Here is a 16,001-nt window from a genome sequence, read left to right as displayed (position 1 = left end):
CACTCACTAGGGCTTTCACCTGGCTTCACTCACCAGGACTTTCACCTAGCTTCACTCACTAGGGTTTTCCTTCTGCCTAGCTTCACTCACTAGGGCTTTCACCTGGCTTCACTCACCAGGACTTTCACCTAGCTTCACTCACTAGGGTTTTCCTTCTGCCTGGCTTCACTCACCGGGTCTTTCACCTAGCTTCACTCACTAGGGTTTTCACCTGGTTTCACTCACCAGGACTTTCACCTAGTTTCACTCACTAGGACTTTCACCTAGCTTCACTCACTAGGGTTTTCCTTCTGCCTGGCTTCACTCACCAGGACTTCCTTGTCAAGTATCCGGTCAACCTTGACCTACTTGACTCTTCTTCAATCAATTTCTTATTGTCAAACATCTAAACTCAAACCAAGACTCAGCTTGGTCACCCAGGTCAACCTTGACCTGAGGGATGTTGCACCAACACAATCAGCCTCCGTTGGGCCTGATATCCTTGGATATCAGGCCCAACGTGGGCCTGATATGAGTGCATATCAGGCCCAACGTGGGGGCTGATATTATAAAAAGTATTATTTCAAAATTATAATAAATAATCTTACACATAAATCGAGGCGATTAAATAAAATAAAATAATGAGATATCAGGCCCAAGTTTCAATCTGCAAAAGCGCACACTCTCCTGCTTCGGTCTTCATCTTCTTCTTGAAGCCATTCTACGCAGCTCCGGTCCAGGTGTGACTCTTCCTTCACCGGCGTTCAAGAATCATTTCCGTATGTAGGTCGGTTGCTCATTTAGTTAAGCTTTCTATAACCGGTTAACCTAGGGTTTGTGTGGGTGTGTTAGAATAAGAGCGTAGTCGTTATTACGGGAACTAAGAGTTGTTTTTCTGGGTGCGGTTATACAGTACCTAGGTTCGCAATGGCAACAAAAGAAGTCTCGACAAGTGTGTGTGCTGATCGACCAAATTATCAAAGTTACGTCAACAGAGGAAGAACTAAAAGAATGAACTGGAAAAGTACCATTTGCCACTTCAAAAAGTTTATCTCTTCTGTTAACCCGACTGCAGAACAAGAACAGATGATTCGAGGCACACCTTTTTCCTGGATCCTCGACCTCCCTGATAGTTCTTTTGTAAGAGCTCAGGTACAAAATATGTTTGATAACTGGGATCATGAGGAAAAAAAATTTATCTTCCATGGGAAGAAGCTCAATTTTACAAAGGTAGATGTGGGACTGATTCTTAGCCTACCCGACAATGGAGATATAGTTCGTCTCGATTTAAATGAGGCTTCAAGCGCACTGTACATGGAGTTTTTCCGAGAATCGGATTGTTCTGCCAAACATTTAGAGAAACTGATTAGGAAGTCTAGATCAAACGACAAGCTGTACTATCAGCTTTTTATCTTGTATTTTGTGGGAGTAGCAGTGTTCTCAGAATACCTGTGCTCTCCCTAATTGACTGTGTAGATGATTTTGACAACTTAGCTAGGTTTAACTGGTGCAATGCAGTATACAGTTTCATGGCTCAACAATTAGACTCCATTGGATTAGAGCTTACATTAAGACCAAAACCACAGGTTGCTGATGCAACACCCAAGGCCCCCTTGCTAAAGGGATTTCCAAATATTTTAGCTGTAAGTCCGATTACATATATAGCAAGATATGTGTAAAGATTATGAATTATTTTTATAATCATATTGTAGGTATGGGTGTGTGAGCACATCAGCATTATTGATCCAGACCATCCAGAAAAATTGCCAAGAATACTACGATGGAGGTGGCCTAACTATCATGTTGACACAGTAAAAAAAATGATAGACCGTGTAACTGCAGATAAAATTTTAGTAGATTTAATTCCGACAGAATCAGAGTTGAATTTACTATCAAACCGGCCTCAGCCATCTGAGTATCTTGAGTTGGTTGGCCAAGGATCTTTACATCAAGCCGAAGAAGGCCAACTCCAGTGTGACGATACCGTAGATTGTAGTTTGTGCAAGGAAAAGGATAACAAAATTGAGAGTTTAAAGCAAGAATTACATAAAGGTTCTCAAAGTTTGGAGAAAGCTAATAAAAACCTGGCAACGGTGATAGAAGAAAAGGATAGTCTAGTAGCAGCAAAGGATATTGTGATTGCTGATATGGAAGCTATGCTTAAAGAAAAGGATCAACAAATAAGTGAACTGCGTAAAGAATGGGATACGAGTGGCAACAAGGCTCACACTATAAATTCTGACGTGGATAACAGAATTTTAACTGTAAAAGACAAAATCATAGCTGATGCCGAAAATAAGATTAAAGAGCTCCAACAAGTCATACAAAGCATATCAGGGGAGCCAAGAGCATCAGAAGGCATAGACCCAACATCAGAAGGCATAGACCCTAATCTGCCTATAATTCCAACTAATTTTCGGGTAGGCCCCAAAAGAAAGAGAACCCAGAGAAGGTTGATATCCCAATGCACCAAAAAAAAAGGCAAATAGTTTGTTCTTAGTGTCGAACCAGATGCTCCTGCACCATCAAAGACAGAAAATACAAGTTCATCACAGATAGAAACACAATGTCATGAAATTAACAAGGTCAAAACCAAAATATTGAAGGTACGGTCGAGAGTAGGTAAGTTGTTATTTTATAATCCTTAATGACATAGTATTATTTTAATTATCTCAGCAAGCGAAAATATTTTTTAAAAAGAGCAAAGATGATGTGATAGCTGATGCATTGTTGAAGCTCAGTCAGTTAAGGTAACGTAGTTGCCAACCTAAATTCTTAACCCACATGTCAACAAAGGATTATTATTGGAGTTTAATGATATTTTTTTTATTTTTAATTTATTAAATACCATTGACTGTATACTTGTGTGTAGGGTGACGGTGCAACCAATATGGGCAAATGATAATTTCTCCTTATATATGCAATCTTTTATGACAATATTTGATTGGACACAATATACCAATGGGGATTGCATAAATGTTTATTGGAATATTCTTGCTAATGAAGTCAAACACTCTAACTCACCATACCACCCATCCATATTTTGTGGGGTTGAATTCCCAGTATGTCCCTTATCTCATTGTAAATTGTTTACATTATATATTGGATGCAGTCACCATAATAGCTCTATTATTTGCATAGGACTTGTTTGGAATGATGCACGTGGATGCATTGAAACAAACTGCAAAAACTGATGACGACAAGGACATTAGATATATTTTTTGTCCTCTACATAACCAAGATGATCATTGGCATCTAATGGTCATGGACATGGAGGAACGTCAAATAATTCATTATAACTCTCTTGGCACCACAGAAAATTACACTTTTGTTTTTAATCAAACTGTAAGTAACAAATTTCTTATATCCAATAATCATTGTTTATGTATTAATTACTATGGTTTGATATTTGTAGGTGTTGTTTTTTAAGGAGCTGAACTGGTCATACTATCACATATGGCATAAAGGTTTAGAACCATTCTCCGGGAGAGAGTATAAAACGATGCAAGTTATTGGCCCCACACAAAGCAAATCGTAAGTATTAGTGTATGTTCCATAATAATTCTATTTGCCTTTTTTATGATGGATTGTGCATTTGTTTTGTAGGTTGGATTGTGCTTTTTTTATAATGCTCTATGCAGAGAGTTTGATGTTCTGGAGATCTACATACTTTGTACAAGCTGATATGAGAGCTTATAGATTTAGACTTGGACACAAAATCATGTCTGACAAAAACTTTAAACTATAGAAATAGTGAACAATTGTAATAATTTATTCTAGTAATGATTTACTGTTTGTGTAACTTAAATTTATGGTGAATAAAATTATTGTAAATTAAATTTATGGTTACTAAATACCTTCTTTAAATCCCTTTTCTAATAAGGTATTGCTTCGTGGCAGTTGGCACGGAACAGTGCACCGCTTTTCTTTTCCACCCTATGGGAAGTGAATTTAAAAAATGATCTTATTTTATTTTATTTTTTTTTATAAGGAGCATGGTAGCACATTTGGAGTTTATAGAAAGGGGGAGATAGTAATTATTTGCCACCAGATTTGGAGTCCTTGCAACTCCAGATTACGACTAGAACTGAAATGGGTCCAATCGGAGGTGTCTAGGTCCATCAGTGGGTTTTGACCAAAACCCACTGATGCCCCTCCCCTACTTGGATATACATGAAATCAAGTCCCCCGTGAAGTTCTTGGTGGAGAGATGGTATATATGGTGTCAAACATAATTTATACACCATGACTTAGGAAGTATGGCTCCGTGCCAGTTGGCACGAATAGGATCATCAGGCCACTTTGGGCCTGATATGCTTGGATATCAGGCCCACGTTGGGCCTGATATCCAAGCATATCAGGCCCAACGGAGGCTGATTGTATTTTAAATTTTTCACAGCACCTATAAATATTTAAATAATTATTTGCCAACAAATTCTGAGTCCTTGAAACTCCATAAAACCACTAGAACTGAAATGAGTCCAATCAGAGGTGTCTAGGTCCATCAGTGGGTTTTGACCAAAACCCACTGATGGCCCTCCCCTACTTGGATTTTCATGAAATCAAGTCCTCAGTGAAGGTCTTGCTGGGGAGATGGTATTTATGGTGTCAAACATAATTTATACACCATGGATTAGGAAGTATGGCTCCGTGCCAGTTGCCATTTATTTTTTCATAAGGAGCATGGTAGCACATTTTGAGTTTATAGAAAAGGGGAGATAGTATAAATTTATAAGAAAGGATACCATACCAAGTCCACTTTGGGCCTGATATGCTTGGATATCAGGCCCACGTTGGGCCTGATATGCACTCATATCAGGCCCACGTTGGGCCTGATATCCAAGCATATCAGGCCCAACGGAGGCTGATTGTATTTTAAATTTTTCCCAGCAACTATAGATATTTAAATAATTATTTGTCATCAGATTCTGAGTCCTTGCAACTCCAGAATACCACTAGAGCTGAAATGTGTCCAATCCGATGTGTCTAGGTCCATCAGTGGGTTTTGACCAAAACCCACTGATGGCCCTCCCCTACTTGGATTTTCATGAAATCAAGTCCCCTGTGAAGGTCTTGGTGGGGAGATGGTATTTATGGTGTCAAACATAATTTATACACCATGGATTAGGAAGTATGGCTCCGTGCCATTTGCCATTTATTTTTTCATAAGGAGCATGGTAGCACATTTTGAGTTTATAGAAAAGGGGAGATAGTATAAATTTATAAGAAAGGATACCATACCAAGTCCACTTTGGGCCTGATATGCTTGGATATCAGGCCCACGTTAGGCTTGATATGCACTCATATTAGGCCCACGTTGGGCCTGATATCCAATCATATCAGGTCCAACGGAGGCTGATTGTATTTTAAATTTTTCCCAGCAACTATAGATATTTAAATAATTATTTGCCACCAAATTCTGAGTCCTTGCAACTCCAGAATACCACTAGAGCTGAAATGGGTCCAATCAGAGGTGTCTAGGTCCATCAGTGGGTTTTGACCAAAACCCACTTATGGCCCTCCCCTACTTGGATTTTCATGAAATCAAGTCCCCTGTGAAGGTCTTGGTGGGGAGATGATATTTATGGTGTCAAACATAATTTATACACCATGGATTAGGAAGTATGGCTCCGTGCCAGTTGGCACGGAACAGTGCACACCTTTTCTTTTCTACCCTATGGAAGGTGACTATTAAAATTGATGTTATTTTATTATTTTGATCAGGCCCCTGTAAGAATGCTTGGAGTTTATATTAGGGGGAGATAGAATACTGCTTTATTAAATGATATTCATATCAGGCCCACGTTGGGCCTGATATCCAAGCATATCAGGCCCAACGGAGGCTGATTGTATTTTAAATTTTTCCCAGCATTTATAAATATTTAAATAATTATTTGCCACCAGATTCTGAGTCCTTACAACTCCATAAAACCACTAGAACTGAAATGGGTCCAATCAGAGGTGTCTAGGTCCATCAGTGGGTTTTGACCAAAACCCACTTATGGCCCTCCCCTACTTGGATTTTCATGAAATCAAGTCCCCTGTGAAGGTCTTGGTGGGGAGATGGTATTTATGGTGTCAAACATAATTTATACACCATGGATTAGGAAGTATGACTCCGTGAAAGTTGTCATTATTTTTTTATAAGGAGCATGGTAGCACATTTTGAGTTTATAGAAAAGGGGAGATAGTATAAATTTATAAGAAAGGATACCATACCAAGGCCACTTTGGGCCTGATATGCTTGGATATCAGGCCCACGTTGGGCCTGATATCCACTCATATCAGGCCCAACGGAGGCTGATTATATTTTAAATTTTTCCCAGCACCTATAGATATTTAAATAATTATTTGCCACTAGATTCTGAGTCCTTGCAACTCCATAAAACCACTAGAACTGAAATGGGTCCAATCACAGATGTCTAGGTCCATCAATGGGTTTTGACCAAAACCCACTGATGGGCCTCCCCTACTTGGATTTTCATGAAATCAAGTCCCTAGTGAAGGTCTTGCTGGGGAGATGGTATTTATGGTGTCAAACATAATTTATACACCATGGATTAGGAAGTATGGCTCCGTGCTAGTTGGCACGGAACAGTGCCAAGGCCACTTTGGGCCTGATATGCTTGGATATCAGGGCCACTTTGGGCCTGATATGCTTTGATATCAGGCCCACGTTGGGCCTGATATGCACTCATATCAAGCCTACGTTGGGCCTGATATCCAAGCATATCAGGCCCAACGGAGGCTGATTGTATTTTAATTTTCTCCCAGCACCTTTAGAAATTTAAATAATGATTTGCTACTAGATATGGAGTCCTTGAAACTCCAGAATACCACTAGAACTAAAATCGGTTCAATCCGAGGTGTCTAGGTCCATCAGTGGGTTTTGATCAAAACCCACTGATGCCCCTCCCCTACTTGGATATAAATGAAATCAATTCCCCTGTGAAGGTCTTGGTGGGGATATGGTATATATGGTGTAAAACATAATTTATACACCATGGATTAGAAGGTATGGCTCCGTGCCAGTTGGCACGGAACACTGCACAGCTTTTCTTTTCTACCGTATGGAAAGTGACTTTTAAAATTGATGTTATTTTATTATTTTGATCAGGCCCCTGTTAGCATGCTTGGAGTTTATATTAGGGGGAGAAAGAATAATGCTTTATTAATTGATACTCATATCAGGCCCACGTTGGGCCTGATATCCAAGCATATCAGGCCCAACGAAGGCTGATTTTATATTATTTTTTCCCAGCACATATATATATATATATAAATAATGATTTGCCACCATCTTCTGAGTCCTTGTAACTCCAGAATACCATTAGAGCTGAAATGAGTCCAATCAGAGGTGTCAAGGTCCATCAGTGGGTTTTGACCAAAACCCACTGATGGCCCTCCCCCTACTTGGTTCTACCTGAAATCATGTTCCCTGTGAATTTCTAACTGGGAAGATGATATATCTGGTGTCAAAACGTATTTATACCACATTTCTAATAAGGTATTGCTCCGTGGCAGTTGGCACGGAACCTAGTGACGTGCTCTTGAAACCGACTGTTGGTCCGAGCCTATTTGATTTTTTAAACAATCCCAACCGTTACCATGTTTTCAGTTTTGAGAAGATAGAAATGGTGTGCATTACAACTTATATACATTGTCTCTTTCCACTGATAAGCACCAGCATTGCATTTTGTATATTATGATTTATATTTGACTAATCACTATGCAATATTATTAATATTTCAGTGACAGTTTCTAATCTTCTCATACACTACATACCACCGTATTATACAACAAAGACTACATACAAAGATATTAAAAGTCTACACTACGTAATAAGTGCATTTACATTCTATACAAGTTTTTGCCTTACAAGACTGGATATTTAATCCAATGTTTTAAAATACTTATCCCTCAAAATTGCTACCATTACATCAATTCTAATCTTTTTCATGTCTCCTTATTTGAAGTCCATCTTCATATCATATAGGAGACATCGAATGTATTGCATCACAAAGAAGCCACAGTCAACGCTGTAAAGAACAACAGCATTTTAATTGTCAATATTTTTTTATCAATTATTTATATTCACACGTTGTGCTCGATTTACCTTGCTTGTTGTTGTGGGCATTCAATTGTGTGAGAGACCCATCTATCAAACGGATAATGTCTTTCCAAGTTTGGTTGAATAGCAGCAACGTGCTCAAGACTATATAATTTAAAATATGATACCTGAAGATTGAAGAGGAAATTTCCATTTTCCATCAACTAGCATTTATATTAAAATACAAACCTACACATTATTATTAGATGCTCACCGCTGCTTCAAATTCATATTTATATTTACTTCCACTTGCAAGAGAATTGTACTGATTGAACGTCATTGATTTGGTGTCAACCACCAGCAAGTGGAAGTGTGCATTATCACTGCACAAAGGTATAAATATATACCTTACCTCTTCATCTCGTCTATCCGTCTTTATCATGTGTTGGAAGGCAAACTTACTTGACGATTTCATTAATAACTACAAATATGCAAAGTCATACATACATAACCAACTAATAAAAAGAATTCTATTTTTTACTATAATCAAATCAATTCCTTACTGTGAAGAATGTTGAACAATATATTGACTTGTTGTATGTGCTTCCAGACGGGAATGCCCCCATAAATAAAATTTTACAATACGTGTCGATTACATCCCCTCTTGTCAACATTTCTCCATTCACACCAGATAAAAGGGAATACAAATTTAAACAAAAGGGTGGTTCCTCCCAAACTATATCATTTGTAAACCTACAAAGTAAACAAATCACAGATTATTTTTACAAATTTCTTTTTGATAACCTTAGCCCAAATATGTAATCAGATAAGCATATATTATACTTTACTATTCAACTATTCAACTATTTAATTTACATACTTTATTTCCTCCAAGGCTTTTAACAAGTATGCCACCTCTTCGTCTTGTTTTTTTTTCTTGGAAGACTTAAATTGCTTCTTCACATACTATGCATACAAACAAAAAAGGCAATTAGATAATCCGTTATATCTAACAAATTGCAAAGAAATTTGCATATATCATCTTACAGCAATTGCTTGTTTCCTCATTTTGTCATATTTGGCAAACATTTCTACATCCTTGTCTGCCTCTTTATCAGATTTGTCTTCCATTAATTGTACAATATTAATTTCTTCTTCCATTTCATCCAAACCTATTTTTCCTTTCCCCTTGCCCACAACAACATATTCTTTGACAAATTTTTTTCTTCTCCTATACTTGTAACTTTTTCCGCAGGCTCACTTATATGTATATTTCTATGCTGCCTCTTAGGTAAAGTTTTGAGCCACAATGGACTATCAATTGGAGTATCCCTGTAATCATAGCGACTTCTGTCACGTCCTCTCCTACTTCTTGTTGTAACACCTACAGGTTCAATTTGAGGATCGTCTACAGGCTCGCTATATTGAGATTCCATGCCTTTTTTTCAACTATTTTAAGTAACTCTTTCACCCTCTCCTTCAATTGCATGTTCTCCATTGTTAGCTCTTTATTTATGTTTGCTTGAATAATACAATTACAACAATCCTTATTAATCTGCCTTCCTCCTACACTGACTTCAATTTGTGATGCCTCCATTGCATGTGGACTGTCATCAACGCTAGCAAGGTTCTCAACCAATGATCTTTCATCTTGGTTAGGGATTAGGTCAATCACAACCTGTAAGAATATTAAACCACATGTTAAAACCATACTTTTTAACCAAACTATAGTCAAAGTATTCTAAATTTACCTCTTCAGATGAAACTTGGTTAATCATTTCTCTCACCTTACTAATATGTGAAGGAATATTCCTCCACTTATTTATTCTGACTCCTTTTATTTTGTATGGTTTTTGGATTGGAACATGCTCCAAAAACCATGCCTGATTCACCATGACAAGGGTTAACTATTTTATAATTGTTCGCAAAATATTAAAAATTTTCACACAAATTAAACACTTACTGCCAAAAGACCAGCAAATCCCTTTCGGTAAGGGAGGTTGGTGTTAGCATGTTTTGTCTCAGTTGATGAAAATATGTCCCCAATCTTAGGTAATTGTGGAGCCATAAATTCATGGATTGCTTCAACCCAGTTGAATCTATCAAGATTCTCAAAATCATCTACTATATCTATAAGACTTAATGGGACCTTATATGTACTAGAAGAAAATAAGACACAAACAAATATATACAAAATATAGAATTTGCAAAATAATAAAACATCATCTTCGCCTTCAACGCGATTGCCATAAAATTTAAGCAACTCCTCAATTCTTGATCTAGTAGCTTCTTTTTTGTTTGAGAAGTAAGTTAGAAAAAGGTCACTGGATGCTTTAGCTGAATCAATCGGAATTGAAGCTCCTCGGTCTGCAATACCGAGCAGCAATGAAACGTCTCCTCTTGTGAAGCAAACCGAAACACCTGACCAAGTTAAATTATTATTAGACTTCTACCAACACATACAAAAGTATTAGGAACACCGTGGACATGATACAATGTCATATCAAGCACTGATACTCCATCGTATCAGGCCCACGTTGGGCCTGATACGGCATCGTATCAGGCCCACGTTGGGCCTGATACGGCATCGTATCAGCCCCACGTTTAGAAAAAGCTTAAATTTTACCATACAACTACTTTGTAATTAAAATACAAATTTATAAATTGTACCTGAGAATCTTAAGGTTTGACTACTTGAATCCCAATTTTCAAATATATTTACCAAAATCCCACGGATGTGCTGCATATCTTCTATGTCCAAAAAAATACGAAAGGGTGACTGTTTGATCAGCACTATGTGTCGGTCATGTAAAATAACACAGCCTCCATGCGTTCCTTTCTTCGTGGATGGTTGAAAAAAACTTTTAAAGTGACCGAGGACACTGTTCCAATGCAGTTTCTGTCCAACATCAACTGAACCCTATACTTTATAAAAATAAAAAAATTTAAATCATACTAGTTCAGCTTCTCAATATCACAGAGTTTGTAAAATGATAACCTTTACAGCTAATTGATATGGAGAGGATGATGATTCACCCAATCGACGTCTTTGCGCCATTATGATACTAGCTGATTAATGTAATGTAAATCTTAGAATCCTTCACTGATGGCTCACGAACACTCCTGGTTTTTAATTAAACTGAAATGCTAGCTAGATGCCGCTTGAGAAAAACTCGAACTGATGGCTCACGAACACTAAACTAGGGTTTCACAAGACCGAGCTGCACTCGCATGTCACGAAGGAGGGAGGTACCCTAATGATCGTTTTTTTTTAATATCTAAGTTTTTTAAAAATGTGGTTCGGATGCCTGGGAAATGATGACTGATCAGAGGAGTTGACGGTAGGATTATATTCGGTAATAAATATTATTTACTTGTGTTTTTTGATAAATACAAAACTATGATGCACTTTTTGATAAATATATTAACTGTAGTAGCATTTTGGTAAATTATCGTTTTGGGAAATGAAGAGCGTTTTGGCTTTTATCGATACACTTACTTCCTTCATTTTTCCCGACTCATTTCGCCTATAAATTGTCCAGCACTGACCGTCCTTCATCTAAAAAGCTCGATCCTATTCGAGTAAACCCTCGTCAGTCCAATCAACTCTCTTTCTCGAGTTTCACCGTGTAACGCCGCCGTCCTCACAATCATTCCCTGGCGAGCAGACATCCAAGCTAGCCACGGTACCGCGTCGCCCACCGCAGTGTTAAGGGCTCTCAGTCGCCCTCTACTTCGGTCCTTCGTTGGCGTCAAGTTCCAATCGATCTAGCGAGCGCGATTTCGTGGAGGAATGCGCGTTTGCTACAGCCGGGCCTTCCCTCTCTCGAATCAGGCGACGTCATCTTCCAATCTTCCTCATCCTCCCACCTAGTTCTGATGTTTAAGAGCCCCAACGTCGCAGCTAGGGTCTTCAAACGCCAAATCCTCGCTCCTCGTCCTGGTGCCAGTGTATGCTTTCATGCCATTCTATACAAAACGTTTGAGGATGATTAGTACCTTTGTGCGCCATTGTCGGAAGTTGACACTTTCATTTTTTTTTTGAAAATTTTTTGGCATCAAAAGTGGAGCTTTAATCGCCTTATAGAATTACCATTTAATGCTAAACGGACTTTTGTTCTTTGATGGTCTCTGTCACCTTTAGAAATTTTATTTGCTTTGTTTTGGATTTCCCATTTTAGTATTTTAAGCATCAAGCATAATTTCTGGTAACTGCTGATCTTGTAGCTTTGTCATTGAGATCTTTTTTATTGAATTTGTCTTCTTCATGATGGATATTCTTTGCAGTCTGTTTTTCCAAGTTAAATTCAGATTGTAGAAGTTATTTCCGTTTCATAATCACACTTACATATGTTATGCTATGCTGATTACCAACAAAGGGACAAAATGAACATTTGTTATTCTGAGAGAAATAAATAAAATCTTGGCTAGCTTTTTTCGGCCAGTGTTGCTCATATGAACTACTAGATTCAACAGACTTATATGCTGGTTTGATGTTTTTAGATTAACAATGTTTCTGTACAAATTTCACACTTTTTGCAGATTAATTTTGTTAGACAATTTTACGAGAATCTTGTTCCTGGCTGTACTATATGTGATATTGATTGTCCAGATCATTCATTTCGGAAGTTCACAGATGATGGGCAGTACCTTGTCAGTTTCAGCATGAACATGCAGGATATCATAGTTTTCAGACCCAAATGGCTGTCATATTCATTCAAGGGAGAAAATTGTGATCACCAAACTTTGGCCCAAAAAGCGAAGAAGTTTGACAGCTTCTTTACCCATCTATACAGTATATCACTAGGATCCAGTAATGAATCCATTTGCAAGGATTTTTTTCTTTATTTGGAGAACCATCAGTTTGCCTTGTTTGCAACAACCACTCAAACTCAAATTCATGAGCTTGCTTCTATTGATGGGACAGTTCTTGGATTTCCTTCAATAGAGAAAATAACTTTTCACCTTGTAAGGTTAGCTACTCAGGGAATACTTTCTCTTTGCAATGCTCATCTCTTAGTTTCTCAAGCGGCTCAATATCTGATCTTTTAGTTTGATAATATTCTTGACAGACTGAATGATGGGGTGGTAATGGATGAGAAGTCTTTTCGTAATGACTATGTCAGCTTAATTCACAACATGGGGGTTTTCTTGCATGACAATTTGTTGTGTGTATTCTCCCTGAGATACCAGACAATTCATATCCTCCAAGTTCAAGAATCAGGAAATCTAGTTGATGTACGAAGTATTGGTCCATTCTGCCTAGAGGATGATGAGCTATTTCTTAAATCTCATTCTCAGGTGTGTTGTCTTTTTTTTTTCTACATCTTTAAAATCAGTGTGCTTGGCTTTGCAAGAGTTTGGCATCTCGTGTTCATTAAAATGAACATGGTTATATTCTTTGTAGATTCTTTTAAAATATTTACTTTGAAGTTATATAATCTAGGAATAATTGCATTAGTTAGGACTATATCATGTTTGTATCTGCTTTTAAGAATACCCAAATGGCGTTCATTCTTTTTGTTAGTTAATTAATCACTTAGTTTTTTATTAGATTAGGTCTTGCCTTATAGCGACCCGTATAGGCATATATTCTTATATCATTTTATACTGAAATTAGTATGTGGATGTCTTGATCTACCCATTGCTTAATTGTAGACTTCAGTGATTATTGCCTGTTTATCCTTTTCATAACCTCAAAGACACATTTTTTAATGTTAAAATTGCTTTGTACATTGTTAAGCCTAGCTAACCCCAAATAGTTGGAACAAACATGGCTTGATGACGGTTACAACATTTTAAAGCTGGCCTATCATTTTATTAAAGAAAGGAAGCGAAAAATGAATATACACACCTAAGCCAGTGTAGTGAATCTAACCACAAAGAACAATGCAACAAGCAAACATTTGGCTTTCAAGTTAACCTTGCACATACTACATACACCTGTCAACTAGCCAATGCTCTTAGAGTGATGCCTTCAAAGTAAACACCCACGTACTTTGAAGAATGTGAATTCTGCAGATTTCTAGGAAGAGGAACAGAAGTCAATACCGTTGGCTATAGTTGTTGTGCTTGAAGAAGATCTGCAGATTAGATTCCATGCTCACCGCGCTCAGGTCTAAGTCTATCTGCATTATCATTGTGTTGGACATGGCTCTGTGCTGGGAATCATTGAGGCAGAAGCTCACTAGTGTAGGATGCAGCATCGGCAGGAAAAACAAAAACAGAACAATAAAAATTTATAAAGGCAATAACTTAGGAACAGTCAATGAAGGGAGAGGAGGTCTTGAAATTGGCAGCTCTGATAGCATGACATTTCGGAAAAATTATTAGGGCTATTTGTCATTTGAACATACACCTTTGCAATTTGTATGTTAAAACCTATACCTCACTCCTAACTATCTACATTTTGGTCCTTAACAATTATATTTCCGATTTGGTGCAATATCGTTTTAGACCCAATGCATAATGATTTGGGTCTGATGCAAAACTGATTTTTAAAGATAAATAATAAGGGAGCCTCATAGGTACAACTTCTCACCAATTTTTAATAATTTGGAAGTGTGACAATTTTAGTATATAGACATCTGGGCAGCCTTACTCTCAGTTCGGTTTGCATCACCGTACAGGCACTTGTTCATTCATAGTACTAACACCTTCATTTTAGCACTATCATTTCTGATTGCTGCAGGCATAGTTGAGATGCAAACAAAGTTTTCACTTGAAATGTTTCTTCATTAATTGAAAAGGAAACCTCAAAGAAGATGATAAAGCTAATGTTTGGTTCCTTGAAGACTATAAAAGAAGACGACAATATAATTATTCTTTACCCATTATAAGGGATGACCAGTAGATGACAACAACTTGCCATTAGTTTGTGTTCTCAGTGGAGGGAGAATGATGCCAAAATATAAAGTTAATTTTTCTTGCTATTTTAAAAATATCAGTGTGACAAAATAAATTGGTATATGGTCTGGACTATGAAACTATAATAGTTTTGCTTTTTAGTTCTATTATTTCTAGAAATTTAGTTTCTTTTACACTGAATCTGAGCACCAGGGAATGGCCATCTGATGCAAACTGATTTATCCCTTTTACCAACTATGTGAGATTATTGACGGACACGTGTTCCCTGCTTCTGTTGTAGAGATGTTTCTTGAATATAAAGTTCCTAGAAATAAGAACTATGAAGCATGGTTTCTATTAGGATGGGAAGTTATCGCTGCACATTTTCTTCAGACCCTGAAACTCAGGCCTCAAGTTTCATCAATTCCCAATCTATTATTATCCACTAAGGTGGCTTATGTTGTATATATTCGTCCAAGGCTTGCCTGACTACGAGAATGCCAACTCATGTGACTTGCCTATGAGTATGGGGAAGACCCTTTGGAATCATTTACACCTTTAGCATACTTGCAGTCATGGAAACCCATATGTCCTTTTTCATTCCACAGCTGATAACATCATAATAAGTTGGTGATAGACATTAAAAATTTAACTCCAAGTATCATTGGTTTCTTCTATTTTGATGTTATTCTGGCATGTAGTGACGCTAGTGTCATATATTTTCTTCAGTGCAGTGAAGTTGTCAATAAAAGCAGGTCTGAGGAATCTGTTCATCTGTCAACTAATAACATTCATCACCAGCAGGTTACACAAGCAAACTCATTTCTTTCTGGTATCAAGCAACGTCTTCTTTCCTTTATTTTTCGAAAAGCATGGAATGAAGAATCAGATCCATCCTTGGTACAGTTGAAACCCCTGTTAAACTTCACTTTCATTTTGTGGGAATCTATCAATTTTTTTTATATTGCAATTGCTTGCTATGATTAGACTTGCTAACATTTACTTGTTCTTACTGATCAAAACCAGCATATTTACTTGTAAATTCAAAATAGAATGATGCAAAAGAGATCTTGACTTATCCAAATGATAAAATTGAAGAACGTTCCATGCCATTGTAGGTAGTGAT

At 37.4% G+C, this 16,001-nt stretch overlaps 1 protein-coding gene across 4 annotated transcripts in view; it reads left to right on the top strand.

The window, feature by feature from the left end:
• The first annotated feature begins 11,578 nt into the window (after window positions 1–11,578).
• LOC122001337 (light-mediated development protein DET1-like) overlaps window positions 11,579–16,001 on the top strand; it is a 32,292-nt gene continuing 27,869 nt past the window's right edge. The window contains exons 1-4 of one of the 4 annotated variants that reach the window (XM_042556041.1): window positions 11,579–11,980; window positions 12,572–13,002; window positions 13,102–13,330; window positions 15,680–15,775. In XM_042556041.1, the coding sequence (XP_042411975.1) occupies window positions 11,909–11,980; window positions 12,572–13,002; window positions 13,102–13,330; window positions 15,680–15,775 (828 nt within the window). In that variant the 5' untranslated portion in view covers window positions 11,579–11,908. Of the gene's footprint in view, window positions 11,981–12,571; window positions 13,003–13,101; window positions 13,331–15,604; window positions 15,776–16,001 lie in introns of all 4 variants that reach the window. The other 3 variants (XM_042556043.1, XM_042556042.1, XM_042556040.1) reach the window with 3 other exon arrangements.

The sequence above is a fragment of the Zingiber officinale genome, chromosome 7A (genome assembly GCF_018446385.1).
Source record: "Zingiber officinale cultivar Zhangliang chromosome 7A, Zo_v1.1, whole genome shotgun sequence".
NCBI lineage: Eukaryota > Viridiplantae > Streptophyta > Magnoliopsida > Zingiberales > Zingiberaceae > Zingiber > Zingiber officinale.
This window is presented reverse-complemented; position numbering and strand designations above follow the sequence as displayed.